The sequence below is a fragment of the Somniosus microcephalus genome, chromosome 9, assembly GCF_052327205.1.
Source record: "Somniosus microcephalus isolate GS21.2 chromosome 9, FLI_Smic_1.0, whole genome shotgun sequence".
Taxonomy (NCBI): domain Eukaryota; kingdom Metazoa; phylum Chordata; class Chondrichthyes; order Squaliformes; family Somniosidae; genus Somniosus; species Somniosus microcephalus.
The window spans coordinates 60,269,490-60,286,209 of record NC_140995.1 but is presented as its reverse complement, the minus strand read 5'-3'; the positions used below and the strand labels follow the sequence as shown (position 1 = coordinate 60,286,209).

Sequence of the window (16,720 nt, the reverse complement as noted above, 5' to 3'; positions counted from 1 at the left end):
ACGTACCTGATAGGGTCGGACTTTGTGATGAATTTCCTGGATACCAACCTCCCTTGTTCGGACATCTCGACACTGAAAATAGTATAGAACAAAAGGTCAAAACTCCGAGGTTTATACCATGGGAATATTTAAAGAATCACCTCCGAACTAAGTGTCTGTGTCAAGACTCTCTCAAACACACAGCATTATTGGCTGGACAGGGCACTGCATCATGTAACTGTTTAGACTGAGGCAGTACAAGCTGGATTGCAAAGATTTCAGATGATTAAAGACTCAATCCTATTGGAGTGCTGTTTGTCACTGACTAACACATTCAACTGATTGGCAGTGATACTTGATTGGATTAATTAATTCACATACATTTTAATTAATCGTCACAAAATCCTTTAGACAGGATGAAATGACTTAAAAAAAATTCCTTTTGATGAGTTACCTCGGTTCCCCAATCTTTCATCCTAGCCAGGGCTAGTTCTCGCAGGTTCCCATGCTCCACTCCGGAGCTGACCAGGGGCATTGGGATATCTCTGCAAAGAAAACAAGCATCCAAAACACTGGTCAGATCTCACTAAACAACAGCACAGACACATTCATCAGACTAACTACTCTCCAAAAACTATTCCAAGGTCCCTCCCAATCTGCATTTGTTTGGCACATAGATGGATTGTGTACCCAAGTGGAGGAACAGATTGAATGTCGGTCAGTACGTTATCCGGGGTGGAGGAACAGACTGAACATGGGTCAATATATTATCTGGGATGGGGGGACAGACTGAACATGAGTCAATATATTATCCGGGATGGGGGAAACAGATTAAACATAGGTCAATACATTATTCGGGGGTGGGGTGGAAGGGGGTGAGCAGATTGGCCTTATATCATTGGGTTTGTTTTGAATATACTTTTTTTATACTGGTCGCCATAGTATAAAAAGGATATAGAGGCACTGGAGAGGGTGCAGAGAAGATTTACAAGGATGATACCAGAAATGCGAGGGTATACATATCAGGAAAGGATGAACAGGCTGGGTCTCTTTTTTTCTTGAAAAAAGGCTGAGGGGTGACCTAATGGAGGTCTTTAAAATTATGAAAGGTTTTGATAGAGTGGATAGAGAGAGAATGTTTCCACTTGTGGGGAAGAGCAGAACTAGAGGCCATCAATATAAGATAGTCACCAAGAAATCCAATAGGGAATTCAGAAGAAACTTCTTTATCCAAAGAGTAGCGAGAATGTGGAACTTGCTACCACAGGGAGTGGTTGAAGCGAATAGTATAGATGCATTTAAGGGAAGGCTAGACAAGCATATGAGGGAGAAGGGAATAGAGGGTTACGCTGATAGATTTAGATGATGAAAGACGGGAGGAGGCTGGAGTGGAGCATAAACGCCGGCATGGACAGGCTGAGCTGAATTGCCTGTTTCTGTGCCGTATATCCTATGTAATTCTATGATGGAGGAGCTGGGAGGAAGGTGAAGCCTAAGACAATTATGAGAAAAATAGTAAACCAAATCTACAGTGGGTGGATAAGGGAGCTAAGAATACCCTAAAAGTGAGGAAGAGCTCAGAGATACAGGGAGTCAGAATGTAATGAGAACTGGGTGCCATGATAAAGCCAGATCAGGATAAATAAACTGTGTATCAGAAAAGGTGATAGAAAGCTAGAATTGATAGAGATTAGAACATAAATGAAATAACAACAGAAAATGCTGGAAATACTCAGCAGGCCAGGCAGCATCCGTGGAGAGAGAAACAGAGTTAACGTTTCAGGTCTGGGACCCCTCATCAGAACTGGAAAAAGCTGGAGATGTAACAGATATTCACCCCACCAGCCTCCACATTCAACGCAATATCCTCCGCTATTTCCACCACCTTCAACGTGATCCCACCACCAAACACATCTTCCCCTCACCTCCCCTTTCAGCATTCCGAAGGGACCGCTCCCCTCCGCGACACCCTGGTCCACTCCTCTATCGCCCCTAACAGCCCTTCTCCTTCGCCTGGCACCTTCCCGTGCAAGCGCAAGAGATGCAACACATGCCCTTTTACCTCCTCCCTTCCCACTGTCCAGGGCTCCAAACACCCCTTCCAGGTGAAACAGCGATTTACTTGTACTTCTTGCAATTTAGTATACTGTATTCGCTGCTCACGATGCGGTCTCCTCTACATTGGGGAGACCAAACGCAGATTGGGCGACCGCTTTGCGGAACACCTCCATTCAGTCCGTAAGGGTGTCCCTGAGCTTCCGGTCGCCTGTCACTTTAATTCTCCGCTTCACTCCCACTCTGATCTCTGTCCTCAGCCTATTACATTTTTTTTAAATATTCATTGATGGGATGTGGGCATCGCTGGCTAGGCCTGCATTTAGTGCCCATCCCTAATTGCCCTTGAGAAGATGGTGGTGAGCCACCTTCTTGAACCGCTGCAGTCCATATGGTGTAGGTATACCCACAATGCTGTTAGGAAGGGAGTTCCAGGATTTTGGCCCAGCGACAGTGAAGGAATGGCGATACTGAGGGAGCGCTGCACTGTCAGAGGTGCCGTCCTTCGGATGAGACAATAAACCGAAGCACCATCTGCCCTTTCAGGTGAACGTAAAAGATCCCATGGCACTATTGAACAGCAGGAGAGTTCTCCCCAGTGTCCTGGCCAATATTCATCCCTCAACCAACATCACAAACAGATTGGCCTAGAAATTGGGTATAGCCCCGCCAGCTCGTTTGCGCCGAAAATTTTGCGCTGGCCGCGGAGCCAGTTGCGCCCGTCCCATATTCACTTTTAGCGCCCCAAGGCGGAACCGGGCGCTGTTCCAGGGTGTGCCCGCCCCCGCTTGGGGCGCTGAAAGTGAATTTCAGCGCTCCCGGTGCCGCTGCGCCACCCGATGCGGTGCGGCAGGCTGCTGTACTGCAGGCCTCCTCCTTCTCTTAAGGAGGAGGTGCCTGCAACGGCTGGAGCCCCGATCGCGAGTGCCGGCAAAAGAGCCCGGCACAACGGAGAAGTGCTGGGCTCCACGGAAACCAGCCGGCAATGCCGCGGGGGGGGGGGGGGGGGGTGGTGGAGGAGGAGGCCGGGGAAGGAGGTGCAGGCAGGCAGCCGCCAAAAAAGCGGCCGGCCGCACCTCCACCTTAAAGCGCACCGCTAAGGCTGCATTAAGGACCCAGTCTCCCGATGTTGTTAGCGGCCGCCACGGAAGAGGCGGCCGCTACTGAAGATGGGGGTCGGGGCGGTAGCGGGGCGGAACCGGGGCACTGCGCACACCGATGACGTCATCGGTGCCGGCGCAGCGCTACCAGCTACCGCCGCCATTACCGCGGCCCTCAAAATCAGCGCTACCACCCCTACTGGCGCAGAAGCCCTCTTTGGGCTGTAACTGGGCGCAAAGCCCACTGAATTTCAAGGCCATTATCTGGTCATTATCACGTTGCTGTTTGTGGGATCTTGCTGTGCACAAATTGGCTGCCGCGGCAAATTATTGGAAAAAATTCTGAAGGGCTGTATTAATCGTTATTTAGAAAGGCAGAGATTAATCAAGGACAGCCAACATGGATTTGTTAAGGGAAGGTCTTGTCTAACTTGATTAAATTTTTTGAGGAGGTTAACAAGGAGGGTCAATGAGGGTAGCGCGTTTGATGTAGTTTACGTGGATTTCAGCAAGCCTTTTGACAAGGTCCCACATGGCAGACTGGTCAGAAAAGCTCATGTGATCCAACGGAAAGTGGCGAGTTGGATCCAAAATTGGCTCAGTGGCAGGAAGCAAAGGGTAATGGTCGACTCATGTTTTTGCGACTGAAAAGCAGTTTCCAGTGGGATTCTGCAGGACTCAGTACTAGGTCCGTTGCTTTTCGTGGTATATATCAATGATTTAGACTTAAATGTAGGGGGCATGGTTAAGAAGTTTGCAGATGATACTCATCAACCACATGCCAATTTGTGAGAGGAAGAAAGCTGTAGACTGCAGGAAGATATCAATAGACTGGTCAGGTGGGCAGAAAAGTGGCAAATGGAATTCAATCCGGAGAAGTGTGAGGTAATGCATTTAGGGAGGGCAAACAAGGCAAGGGAATACACTACAAATGGTAGGATACTGAGAAATATATAGGAACAGAGGGATCTTGGAGTGCATGTCCACAGATCCCTGAAGGTAGCAGGACAGGTAGATAAGGTAGTTAAGAAGGCATACGGGATACTTTCCTTTATTAGAATAATAAGAGCAGGGAGGTCATGTTAGAACTGTATAAAACACTAGTTAGGCCACAGCTAGAGTACTTCATACAGTTCTGGTCACCACATTACAGGAAAGATGTGATTACACTAGAGAGGGAACAGAGGAGATTTACGAGGATGTTACCAGGACTGGAGAATTTTAGCTATGAGGAAAGATTGGATAGGCTGGGGTTGTTTTCTTTGGACAAAGGCAGAAGAGAGATTTAATTGAGGTGTATAAAATTATGAGGGGCCTAGATAGAGTGGATAGGAAGGACCTATTCCCCTTAGCAGAGAGGTCAATAACCAGAGGGCATAGATTTAAAATAATTGGTAGAAGGATTAGAGGGGCGTTGAAGAGAAATCTTTTCACCCAGAGGGTGGTGGGGTCTGGAACTCACTGCCTGAAAGGGTGGTAGAGGCAGAAACCCTCATCACATTTAAAAAGCACTTGGATATGCACTTGAACTACAAGGCTACGGACCAAGAGCTGGAAAGTGGGATTTGGCTGGATAGCTTTTTCGGCTGGCGCTAACACGATGGGCCGAATGGCCTCCTTTTGTGTCGTAATCTTCTATGATTCTATCTGGATGGATGAATTACGATGGAATAAATGGCCTCCCCATCGGTAATTATCTCGAGATAAATGGAGCTGCTCCAAGGATCGCCATGGAGGCAATGACCAAACCCCCCCCACCCCAAACTCAGATCATTAGACCAGAGCAGAGATCCAAAATGGCAGCTCTCTCCCTGGGAGGGAATATCAAAACCAGGATATGCAAGGTTTTCCAGTAATAAAAATATATATTGGTGGGGGGGGGGGGGGGGAGGTGGTGGGGAGTCATAGAAACATAGAAGATAGGAGCAGGAGTAGGCCATTCAGCCCCTCGAGCCTGCTCCGCCATTCAATGAGATCATGGCTGATCATCCAAATTCAGTACCCTGTCCCTGCTTTCTCCCCATATCCCTTGATCCCTTTAGCCTTAAGAAATATATCTAACTCCTTCTTGAATATATTAATGAATTGGCCTCTACTGCCTTCTATGGTAGAGAATTCCACAGGTTCACCACTCTCTGGGTGAAGAAATTCCTCCTCATCTCTGTCCTAAATGGCTTACCCCTTATCCTTAGACTGTGACCCCTGGTTCTGGACTCCCCGACCATCGGGAACACCCTTCCTACATCTAGTCTGTCTAGTCCTGTTAGAATTTTATAAGTTTCAATGAGATCCCCTTTCATTCTTCTAAACTCCAGCGAGTATAAGCCCAATCGACCCAATCTCTCCTCATACGTCATTCCTGCCATCCCAGGTATCAGTCTGGTGAATCTTCGCTGCACTCCCTCCATGGCAAGAACATCCTTCCTCAGATAAGGCGACCAAAACTGCACACAATACTCAAGATGTGGTCTCACCAAGGCCCTGTACAACTGTAGCAAGACATCCTTGTTCTTGTACTCAAACCCTCTCGCTACGAAGGCCAACATACCATTTGCCTTCTTAACCGCCTGCTGCACCTGCATGCTTACCTTCAGCGACTGGTGCACAAGGACACCCAGGTCTCGTTGCACTTCCCCTTCCCCCAATCTATTGCCATTCAGATAATAATCTGCCTTCCTGTTTTTGCCACCAAAGTGGATAACCTCACATTTATCCACGTTATATTGCATCTGCCATGCTTCTGCCCAATCACCCAACCTGTCCAAATCATCCTGGAGTTTCTCGGCATCCTCCTCACAGCACACACGCCCACCCAGCTTTGTGTCGTCTGCAAATTTGGAGATATTACTTCTAGTTCCCTCATCTGGATCATTAATATATATTGTGAATAGCTGGGGTCCAAGGACCGATCCCTGCGGTACCCCACTAGTCACTGCCTGCCATTTGGAAAAAGACCCGTTTATTCCAACTCTTTGCTTTCCGTCTGCCAACCAGTTCTCTATCCAAGTCAATACCTTGCCCCCAATCCCATGTGCCTTAACTTTACACGCTAATCTCTTATGCGGGACCTTATCGAATACCTTCTGAAAGTCCAAATACACCACATCCACTGGTTCTCCCTTATCTATTTTACCAGTTACATTCTCAAAAAATTCCAGTCGATTAGTCAAGCACGATTTACCTTTCTAATAATTCATGAGGGAGGAGGTGGGAAGCCGTGGTATTTTCCTTCTCCTTTTAATGTTTTTTTAGTTAACTGCATGACCAGAGTACAAAACTGACCAGCTCCAAGCGTCCCTTGGTTTTACGTCTGTTGTGCCCATCACAACATTTCAGCATCTTGGCCAAGACTCACTCAAATTTCACGACAGTTCACGCTGATGAGATATTTGTTTCACTTTGTCGCCCCCCCAATTTAAAATCTTCTGAGCCATGCGACTGAAATAATGGCCCTCCATAAAGCAGCTATTTTATCACGCACATACTGGTGGAAATAAAAGATACCTGGTGACCTATGTGCCAGTTCGAGTAGGTCAAAAAGCACAGAATAGAGGAGGCAAAGTAAACCATTTACTTTCACACACACATCAGAGAGAAAGGGTGCAATTCATGAGCGAGAGGCCAATAATTTAAGAGTGCTGCAGGCACAAGTGACGTAGGAATATCATTCTTTGCTCAGTCCATTTTAATGCACCAATGTGGATACCAATTCTATTTATTTTTCAAAGAGCCAATATTCAGTCAGGTTGAAAAGATTTCAAAGCATGGTGAGCAGCACAGAAGGCAATGATCATTCTTTAACAGATTGCCTTATAGACAGTAAACACATTTATCAATCCCCAATGAACAAAATATCTAGCTAGCCACGCAACTCCTGTGGCAACACTTTTCAGTATGACAGCAAATGTGTGCTCACTACTTCATTGTCATGTGGAAATTGGGTTTTTACTCTTTTCTTAAGTGCATTAAAATACAGATGATAAACAGAAGTGTGCATGGGAGCAGGAAGTTATAAAGGGACAGGGACAGAGTAAGTGAGTGGGCAAAACTATGGCAAATGGAGTACAATGTGGGGAAGGGCAAGGTCATCCACTTTGTTACAAGACAGACAAACTGGAATATTTTCTTAATGGTGAGAGACTAGGAGCTGTGGAGGAGCAAAGGGATTTACGTGTCCACGTACACAAATCATTAAAAGCTAGTGCACAGGTACAAAAAATCTAATGGAATGCTGGCCTTTATCTCGGGGCTGGAATACAAAGGGGAAGAAGTTTTGCTTCAGTTGTACAGAGCCTTGGTCAGGCTCCATCTGGAGTACTGCGTTCAATTTTGGGCACCGAACCTCAGTAAGGGTATAGTGGCCTTGAATGGATACAGCGCTGATTTACCAGAATGATACCAGGGATAAAGGGTTTATTATGAATACAGGTTGCATAAACTTGACTTAAGTTTAGAGGATTAAGGAGTGATCTAATCAAGATCTTTAAAATGATAGAGGCATTTGATAGTTTCTCTGTAGTGACACTATTTCCTCTGGTGGGGAATCCAGAACAAGAGGGCATAATCTTATTAGAGCCAGGCCATTTAGGAGAGAAATCAGGAAGCACTTCTTCACACAAAGGATAGTGTAAATCTGGAGATCTCTCCCACTAAAGGCTGTGGATGCTGATGGCCAATTGCAATTTGAGACTGAGATCGAGAGTGTTTTGTTAGGTAAGGGGCTCAAGGGATATGGAGCAAAGGCAGGTAAATGGAGTTGAGGTACAGATCAGCTCTGATCTAATAGAATAGTGGAACAGGCTCAAGAGGCTGAATGGCTTCCTCCTACATGTGAACATATGAAATTGGTGGGCTGGAATAGATCAACTGATCCATCAAGCCTGCCCCTCCACAGCAGGTCGGCTAACATTTCCTGACCACCTGAAATATTTACCTGTTTTTCTCTTTCAGACGCTGATTGACCTGCTGTGCAATTCCACCAACTTCCAATTTATTTCAGATTTCTGGCATGTGATTTTTCTTAACAGAACAAGGGAAATCTCCCCCTTTGCTGCACCAGGAATGCAGAAAGGACAGTGTGCTGTCTCTCCCTCTAACCCAACCTTACTGTATGTACATAACCTACTTATATATGTATAACTTACCTGTTAGGGCTGTTGCCCCTTTAACTCACCTTTTAGGGCCATTGCCCCTTTAAGACGCGCCCGAGCGTGATGACGTCACGTCACGTACAACGTGACGTGCGTCAGGCGGCTGCCGGCCCGACCCGGCTCTCCAGAAAGGCCGCCGGCACAGCCCGGCCCAGCGTCCTCGGCCGCATCGAGCAGCCGCCGGGAGCGCCGCTATCTTCCGCTCCCGCGGCAAGCACCGGCCCAGCCTGGCCTCCAGCTCCTGCTCCCGACTTAGGCCCGAACGGCCAGCGACGCAACTACCGGCAAACGCGACGACGTCACGACCCCGAGCGTGACGAGGTCATCACGCTCCCCACGGCACTGCAAGTTCATTCCTCGTGGAGCTGCCGCCGGAACAAGACCTGCGCCACGGTGCTCCTCGGTTGTATTGTCCCCATGCTTCAGTCTTGGAAATTGTTTGTCTGTGAGTATTTAGAATGCTATAGACGATTAGCGTACACTGTATGTTGTAGGAAATGTTTAGTTGTAACTTTTTCTGTCTAGCTGGTTAACTAGCAGCCGTATTTGATACACTATGTACAGGGCTAATTTAAAGAGAATGCCTTCCAGCTTGCTAAATGTAATTCGTTGCCAGATGTACTGTGTTGCCCAGGCGTACCTAAATTTGTGTATACATATCAATTATGCGTCTGTATACTAATGTGTCCTTCCATTTCTGTGTTGTATTTCAGTTTTACAATAAGAATCTTTCAGTAAAGCGTTACAAGAAAAGTCAAGCCTTGTGATTTTATTGGAAGATATCGAGTTGTTCGCTATCTGTCTAGCTCTGCATAGGATCGCGTTGCGAGGGCAGAACAGTAAAAAGACAGCAGCACAGCGGGCTCAAGCACAGGAAGATACCACTCAGCTACCATGAGTCTACGCTCAGGAAAACAATATACTCTGGAGGAAGTCGACCAGCCAATCGAGAAGAATGAGCCTCTCCCAGCAAACGAGGCCAAGTCACAGTCCTCTAAAGCAGCCTCTAGAACATCTCGGCGGTCCAGCAGACCGTCGTCACCGACAGCTCTCCCAGCAAACGATGCCAAGTCACAGTTCTCTAAAGTATCCTCTAGGTCATCTCGGCGGTCCAGCAGACCGTCGTCATCGACAGCTTCTACAGCCGCCAAAGCACGTGCCAAGGCAAAGGCCACCCAGGCGCAATTGTCCTTCGCTGAAAAAGAAGCTGACCTCATGAAGCAGAGAGCCGACCTCGACGCTAGTATGATGAAGCAGAAAGCTGACCTTGTAAAGCAGAGAGCTGATCTCGCTGCCATTCTCCACATTCTCCAAAGCCAGAGAGCTGCCGCTGCCGCTAAAGCCGAAGCCGCAGCTTATGAAGATGATGAGGAGAGCGAACGCGGGGAGCCCAGCCAGGAAACATACGACCTGGAACAGCCCCTCAGTCCAGTGCAACGTACAAATGAGTATGTCCAACAACACTCCAAAGTGTTCTCAAAGGAAACATCCAGGTATCTCGACGTAGAACTAGCTACTCACCCCAGCAACAAACGGCCCGTTTTCGGAGACACTGAGCTTAAAAGAGAAGAAACGAGTAAGACTCACCTGCAGAGACCTCCACAACACTCGACCAATCCAGCTAAGCAGTCCTCGCCCGAGCCGCAAGGCGCACAAGACTTCGCCAGGTACCTTACTCGCCGAGAATTATTAAGTTCAGGCCTCCTAGAATTCGATGACCGTCCTGAAAATTATTGGTCATGGAGAGCATCCTTCCTGAGTACCACCAAGGACTTGAATCTGTCAGCCAGAGAAGAACTAGACTTGATGATAAAGTGGCTCGGAGCCGAGTCGTCAAGGCAGGCGAAGAGAATTCGCTCAGCGCACGTCCTCAATCCCACAGCAGGCCTCAACCTGGTTTGGCAACGTCTCGACGACTGTTATGGGACACCAGAAGTCATCGAACACGCACTGCTCAAGAAGCTTGAGGACTTCCCGAAGCTAACCAACAAGGATAATGTCGAGCTCAGAGAACTGGGCGACATTCTCCTCGAACTGGAATGTGCCAAGGGAGAAGGTTACCTGACCGGCCTCTCGTATTTGGATACGGCTCGCGGGGTAAACCCAATAGTGGAAAAGCTCCCCCACAATCTTCAAGAGAAATGGATAGCTAAGGGATCCAAGTACAAGGAGGACAATGGAGTGGCATTTCCCCCCTTCTCTCTCTTCTCCAGGTTTGTCCAACGACAGGCAAGGGTGAGGAATGATCCAAGTTTCACTTTCTCCACCTCCAGCAGTTACGCTCCTTCGAGAACAGAGAAACCCACAAAGTACAGCAATAAAGCCTCTGTGAGTGTGCACAAAACAGACGTTCCAGCCGAACCCTCAGTCAACCAATCCAGTTCCGCTGAGAACAAAGTGGATGACCCGGACCGTCAGTGTCCGATACACAAGAAGCCCCACCCACTCAAGAAGTGTCCCACCACACCACCCCAAACGGGTGGAGTGGGCCCTTCACCAGGAGTCGGTACAGGCCCAGCATCAATATTGTAGCCAGGTCGGAGGAGGCATTCTCGCCTCCCCCCCCTCCCCCAACCCAGATCCTCCTCGGACCATTGGGTGCTTGAGTGGAGGGGCACCTGAAGAGACTTGGCACTCAGTTTGGACCTCTATGGAGGGTCCGTTAACATCCTGGAGAGTCAAGTCTAGTTTTAACAATTTCAGCCTCCCCAGGGTGACCTCCAAAAGTAGCCAGATGTCCCAACACCAGCCAGGAGTGTGGCTGGAAACCTCTGAAACCAACAGCTGGGCTCCCATTTCCACCCTCCTATCCCAGCACAAGGCTCTGCCAGGGGAGGGGTTCTGCATCGGGAGCGCTCCTGGATCAGGCCAATGGCCTCAGATTTCTGGCAGCCACCCCTCGGGTTCACCACACGTGAAGAACACCAAATCTATCCCAACACGGCACACTCAACAGTCACAATTGAAATACTCGTGGATGCATTTCGCATCATGTAGCTTAACCGGATGAATTCTACGTACAATATATGCAGTGTGATTTTTACTGAGCACTGTTCTATTGCAAGGAAACAAGTTGGGCCACACGCAGGGGAATGCGATTATTCCTTTCTCTAAAGTACGATGAAAGATGTTGCTGTGAAGTACCTTTGAACACGATACACACGTGTCCACGGGGGGACGAGTGCCAGGATTCGAGCCACCAAATCCACCAGGGTGCTGGGCGAGTAACTCTTGTATCTGCCAGTTTTCCAGAGCTCATAAAGTCCAGTGCCACGGATCACCAGTGTAGGGTACAGCTTCATACCATCAGGGCGGAAAGCGGGATTCTCAAAGAACTCCTGGAACACAACGAACAGTGCAAGTCACTAGAACAGGAACCATCATGGGGCCATTCTGGACATCTTGCTGCTAAACTAATGTAAATGGCCCAGACTCTGAGCAGAACATTCCCAAGATTGAGAGAGTAAAGATGATGATGTGGTAAATCAGGAAGCACAGCGACATTACACCAAGCTTGTGGTTTTAACCCTGTCCAGCCCTACAATATTCTCTTCCCACCCCCACCTCACTCTCCATTCCTCTGACTTGGGTCTCTTGAGCATCTCCTCCCCATTGCCCCACTTGGCGGCCGTGCCTTCAACCATTTAGGCCCCACGGTCTGGAATTCCCTCCCTAAGCCACTCCGCCCCCCTCTCCTCCTTAAAACCCACCTCTATGCCCAACCTTTTGGTCATCCCTGCTTAACATTTCCTTCTTTTGCTCGGTGAAACGCCTTGGGACTGTTTCCTACATTAATGCAAGTTGCTGTTGTTGCAAATAATGATGGCAGTGAGTGTATGTTAGGAGGAGCAAGTAATATAATATTGCAATACTCAATTAGCAGCAGTCTAGGATACAATTCTCTGTGGGTTGTAATATTTTCTGTATACATACACAATACATGGTCTTCTGGGAATAATAGTGATATTGTGTGACTATTACTGCTTTAATGTGCACGAAAAGCTTTCAGTGGAGCAGTTGCCCCTACATGAGGGAGTCTGTGCAGCAGAAAAGATTACGATCAGAGTCCCAGTTCAAAGAGCAGAACTTTCATTAACTCTATAGAAAGCTATAGCACCAGAACTGAAAATTACAGTACAAGTGGCAATTGCAAAAAACTTGGGGGATTTGTCACATGATGTCTTGCTGTGACTAATCACTTACCCTAATTATAGTTCAGGCAGACTGACCTGCCAACTACAATCCATGAAACGTAGATGTTTTACAGAGACTAGTTTGATAAGGTGTGAACTACCTGCCATTATATTGGAGTAGGTTCGTTCTGAAGGAATACTCTTGACACAGCTCCTCGTGCATGATGTCTGCGCCAAGTTGATGTATGTGTTTTGGGCTGAAGTCCCTTGCTAATAGTCAAACAATGCAGAGTGTGTCTACTGGAGGGTGTTGTGTTTATCACTGCTCATGCAATGAGATGCCTCGGGCGTCGCCTTTATTGAACATCACAGTTACTCACAGAAGTCAGCAATCATTTACTCTCCGTATTACAATAATCTCGATGGCTACTGATTTATAGCCTCACTGGCTCATTAAAATTGAACTGATCAACACATAACATGTGGGCTGTAGGCTGGTTTCCAGGGGCACAGGTGGATGCATTTCAGTTTATGTGCCCATCTCAGTGTCAATTGTTCCACCAGATCCATCTTCTCTCCCATTTCCCTGCCCTTTCCCCGTAGGATCAATCCCGAGAACTTCTATAATCTCATGCAGTTAAACTACAAATCTGGAGCGGACTTCACATCAGTATGCACTGCTTGCCGATCTATTCTAACTCAGCTCCAGGAATGCTGTAGCTATTTAAAAACCAAAGTAACAGAAGCGAGTTGTGGAGACAAATGCCTGGCGGAATTGGGTCGAGGGGCAAAGCAGGTGTCCAAGCCAGTCTGGCATCAAATGGCATGAGGGGAGTTGGGTCAGGGACCACTGTAAGCAGGCTCCAGAAGCAGAGCCTCTGGGCCTTCAGGTTAGATAGCGAGACGGGAAAGAATGAGCGAGAAGAGAAAGAAGCTTGATGGAGTTGGATTAGTGAGTGAAAGAGGGGGTCTAGAACGAGGGGCCATAGAGACAAGATTAAATGCAACAGATTGAAAACAGAGGGCAGGAAAAACTACTTTACACAGAGTTGTGAGGTTGTGGAATTCATTGAGTGGTTGAGGCAGAAACTATGACAACATTCAAGATTAGATTGGATGGATAGGTGGATAAAGGAAAAAGGGATGAAAGGATATGGGAAACAGTGCGAGTAAATGTGATTTGGTCTAATTATTTGCATCAGGGGTAAACTGGAAGGGTTGAATGGCCTGTTTCCGTGTTGTAACTTGTGTATAACCCATCAGCATGTAAATTCAAAAATCGCAAGTTACAGCTAAGCACTGTGGTCCAGAGCAACTTTTCTAGTTGAAGTGACAGGGGCCATCATTGCCCAGTCTGCCTACATTGTAATAGAACAAGTTCAAGCAGCAGCATGCGAAAAGGAGGATTAGGATTTTGAAAAAAAGTCATAAAATTCACACTATCTACTGTCTGACTCTACTTCATAAATTGATTTCAAAGTTCTGTGCTCTGTGGATAAATCTCTCGCCCCTGCAGCAAACCAAGTGATAAACTGTCTATCAAACCGTGGAATGGAGAATAAAGCAGATTGCACAAGTGGAGGTGCAAACAGGCTCATGCTTCAAGTTAATTTACCCTCCACAGAGCACAGCTAAGACAGGCCAAACAACAGGATAATCAAAACTATCTACCCCTTTATATCACTTCTCGCACAGAGTCCCAATGATTTGTCCTCCTACTGACCTCACAGAGTGTATGCTTTCTTCAATCTTTCTACCCACCAATTTAAAGCCACAAATCGCACGATAAAGCAGCAAAACCTACGATTGTTCCGCAACACCACAATATCCTTGAAAAAAAATTGAGGCGTTGCTTAACCGGGAGCTAATGTAGGTCAGCGAGCACAGGGGTGATGGGTGAACGGGACTTGGTGAGAGTTAGGACACGGGCAACCGAGTTTTGGATGAGCTCAAGTTTACGTACGGTAGAATGTGGGAGGCCAGTCAGGAGTGCGTTGGAATAGTCAAGTCTAGTGGTAGCAAAGGCATGGATGAGAGCTTCAGCAGCAGATGAGCTGAGGCAAGTGCAGAGACGGGCAATGTTACGGAAGTGGAAATAGGCAGTCATAGTTATGACGCAGATGTGTGATCGGAAGCTCATTTCAGGGTCAAATATGACGCCACGGTTGCGAACAGTGTGGTTCAGCCTCAGACAGATGTTAGGGAGAGGGATGGAGTCAGTGGCTAGGGGATGGAGTTTGTGGAAAGGACTGAAAACAATAGCTTTGGTCTTCCCGATATTTAAGGGGGAGTGTTTGCTAGTGTTCTGGGGGAGAGTTTAAACTAAAATGGCAGGGGGTTGGGAACCTGAGCAAGGGGACAGAGAAAAGGGAAACAAGGATAAAAGCAAAAGACAGGAAGGAGAAAAACAAAAGTGGCAGTCAGAGAAATCAACGGTTTAAATCAAACATGGCCACAGTAAATAATAATTCGAATAGGTCTAAGAGCGTTAAAAAAAACAAGCCTGAAGGCTGTGTCTTAATGCGAGGAGCATTCATAATAAGGTGGATGAATTAGCTGCGCAAATAGAGGTAGAGGTAAACGAATGTGATTTGATTGGGATTACAGAAACGTGGCTCCAGGGTGGCCTCGGCTGGGAACTCAACATCCAGGGGTATTCAATATTCAGGAAAGATAGGCAAAAAGGAAAGGGAGGTGGGGTAGCATTGCTGGTTAAAGAAGGGATTAACACAATTGTAAGGAAGGATATTAGCTCTGATGATGTGGAATCTGTATGGGTAGAACTGAGAAATACCAAGGGGCAGAAAACGTTAGTGGGAGTGGTATATAGACCTCCAAACTGTAATTCGGAGGTTGGGGATGGCATTAAAAGGGAAATTAGAGAAGCGTGCAATAAGGGCACAGCAGTCATCATGGGTGACTTTAATCTACATATAGATTGGGCTAACCAAATTAGTAACAATACTGTGGAGGAGGAATTCCTGGAGTGTTTACGGGATGGTTTCCTGGACCAATTATGTCGAGGAACCAACCAGAGATCAGGCCATCTTAGACTGGGTATTATGTAACAAGAAAGGATTAATTAGCAATCTTGTTCTGCAAGGCCCCTTGGGTCGGAGCGATCATAATATGATCAAATTCTTCATTAAGATGGAGAATGAAGTGGTTGACTCAGAGAGACTAGGGTCCTAAATTTAAATAAAGGAAACTACGATGGTCTGAGGCGCGAGTTGGGTAGGATTGATTGGGGAATGTCACTCAAAGGGCTGACGGTGGATAGGCAATGGCAAACATTCAAAGACCGCATGGATGAACTACAGAATTTGTTCATCCCAGTTTGGCATAAAAATAAAACAAAAAAGGTGACTCAACCGTGGCTAACAAGGGAAATTAAGGATAGCCTAAGATCCAAGGAGAGGACATATAAATTGGCCAGAAAAAGCAGTAAACCTGAGGATTGGGAGCAGTTTAGGATTCAACAAAGGAGGACACAGGATTAATTAAGAAAGGGAAAATAGAATATAAGAGTAAGCTTTCAGGGAACATAAAAACTGACTGTAAAAGCTTTTATAGATATGTGAAGAGAAAAAGATTGGTGAAGTCAAGCGCAGTTCCCTTGCAGTCAGAATCAGGGCAATTTATAATGGGGAACAAAGAAATGGCAGACCAATTAAATACATATTTTGGTTCTGTCTTCACAAAGGAGGACACAAATAACTTCCCAGAGATGTCAGGGAACATAGGGTCTGATGAAAGGGAGGAACTGAAAGAAATCAGTATTTGTAGGGAAATGGTGTTAGGGAAATTGACGGGATTGAAGGCCGATAAATCCCCAGGGCCTGATAATCTACATCCTAGGGTACTTAAGGAAGTGGCCCTAGAAATAGTAGATGCATTGCTGATCATCTTCCGACATTTGATGGAATCTGGAACAGTACCCATGGATTGGAGGGTAGCTAATGTTACCCCACTATTCAAAAAAGGTGGTAGAGAGAAAACGGGGAATTACAGACCAGTAAGCCGGACATCGGTAGTGGGGAAAATGCTAGAGTCCATTATAAAAGATGTAATAGCAGAGCACTTGGAATACAGTGACAGGATCGGACAAAGTCAACATAGATTTACAAAAGGTAAATCGTGCTCGACTAATCTACTGGAATTTTTTGAGGCTGTAACTGGTAAAATAGATAAGGGAGAACCAGTGGATGTGGTGTATTTGGACTTTCAGAAGACTTTCGATAAGGTCCCACATAAGAGATTAGCGTGTAAAGTTAAGGCACATGGGATTGGGGGCAAGGTATTA

At 46.7% G+C, this 16,720-nt stretch overlaps 2 protein-coding genes across 2 annotated transcripts in view; one reads left to right on the top strand and one right to left on the bottom strand.

The window, feature by feature from the left end:
- The window catches only part of elp3 (elongator acetyltransferase complex subunit 3), a 157,986-nt gene that overhangs the window by 96,341 nt on the left and 44,925 nt on the right, over positions 1-16,720 (bottom strand). Inside the window, exons 10-12 of the mRNA XM_085996640.1 lie at positions 11,429-11,622; positions 434-524; positions 7-72 (exon numbers count right to left, since the gene is read on the bottom strand). Of these exons, the coding sequence (XP_085852766.1) occupies positions 7-72; positions 434-524; positions 11,429-11,622 (351 nt within the window). The remainder of the gene's footprint in view (positions 1-6; positions 73-433; positions 525-11,428; positions 11,623-16,720) is intronic.
- On the top strand, positions 8,297-9,641 carry LOC147112409 (uncharacterized). The gene is made up of 2 exons (XM_085996210.1): positions 8,297-8,729; positions 8,998-9,641. The coding sequence occupies exons 1-2, from the start codon at positions 8,348-8,350 to the stop codon at positions 9,006-9,008; spliced, it is 393 nt and encodes a 130-aa protein (XP_085852336.1). The 5' UTR covers positions 8,297-8,347; the 3' UTR covers positions 9,009-9,641.

Bases quoted from the DNA above. Each gene is read 5' to 3' on its own strand.
- LOC147112409 (XM_085996210.1), top strand. From the start codon at position 8,348: ATGACGTCACGTCACGTACAACGTGACGTGCGTCAGGCGGCTGCCGGC.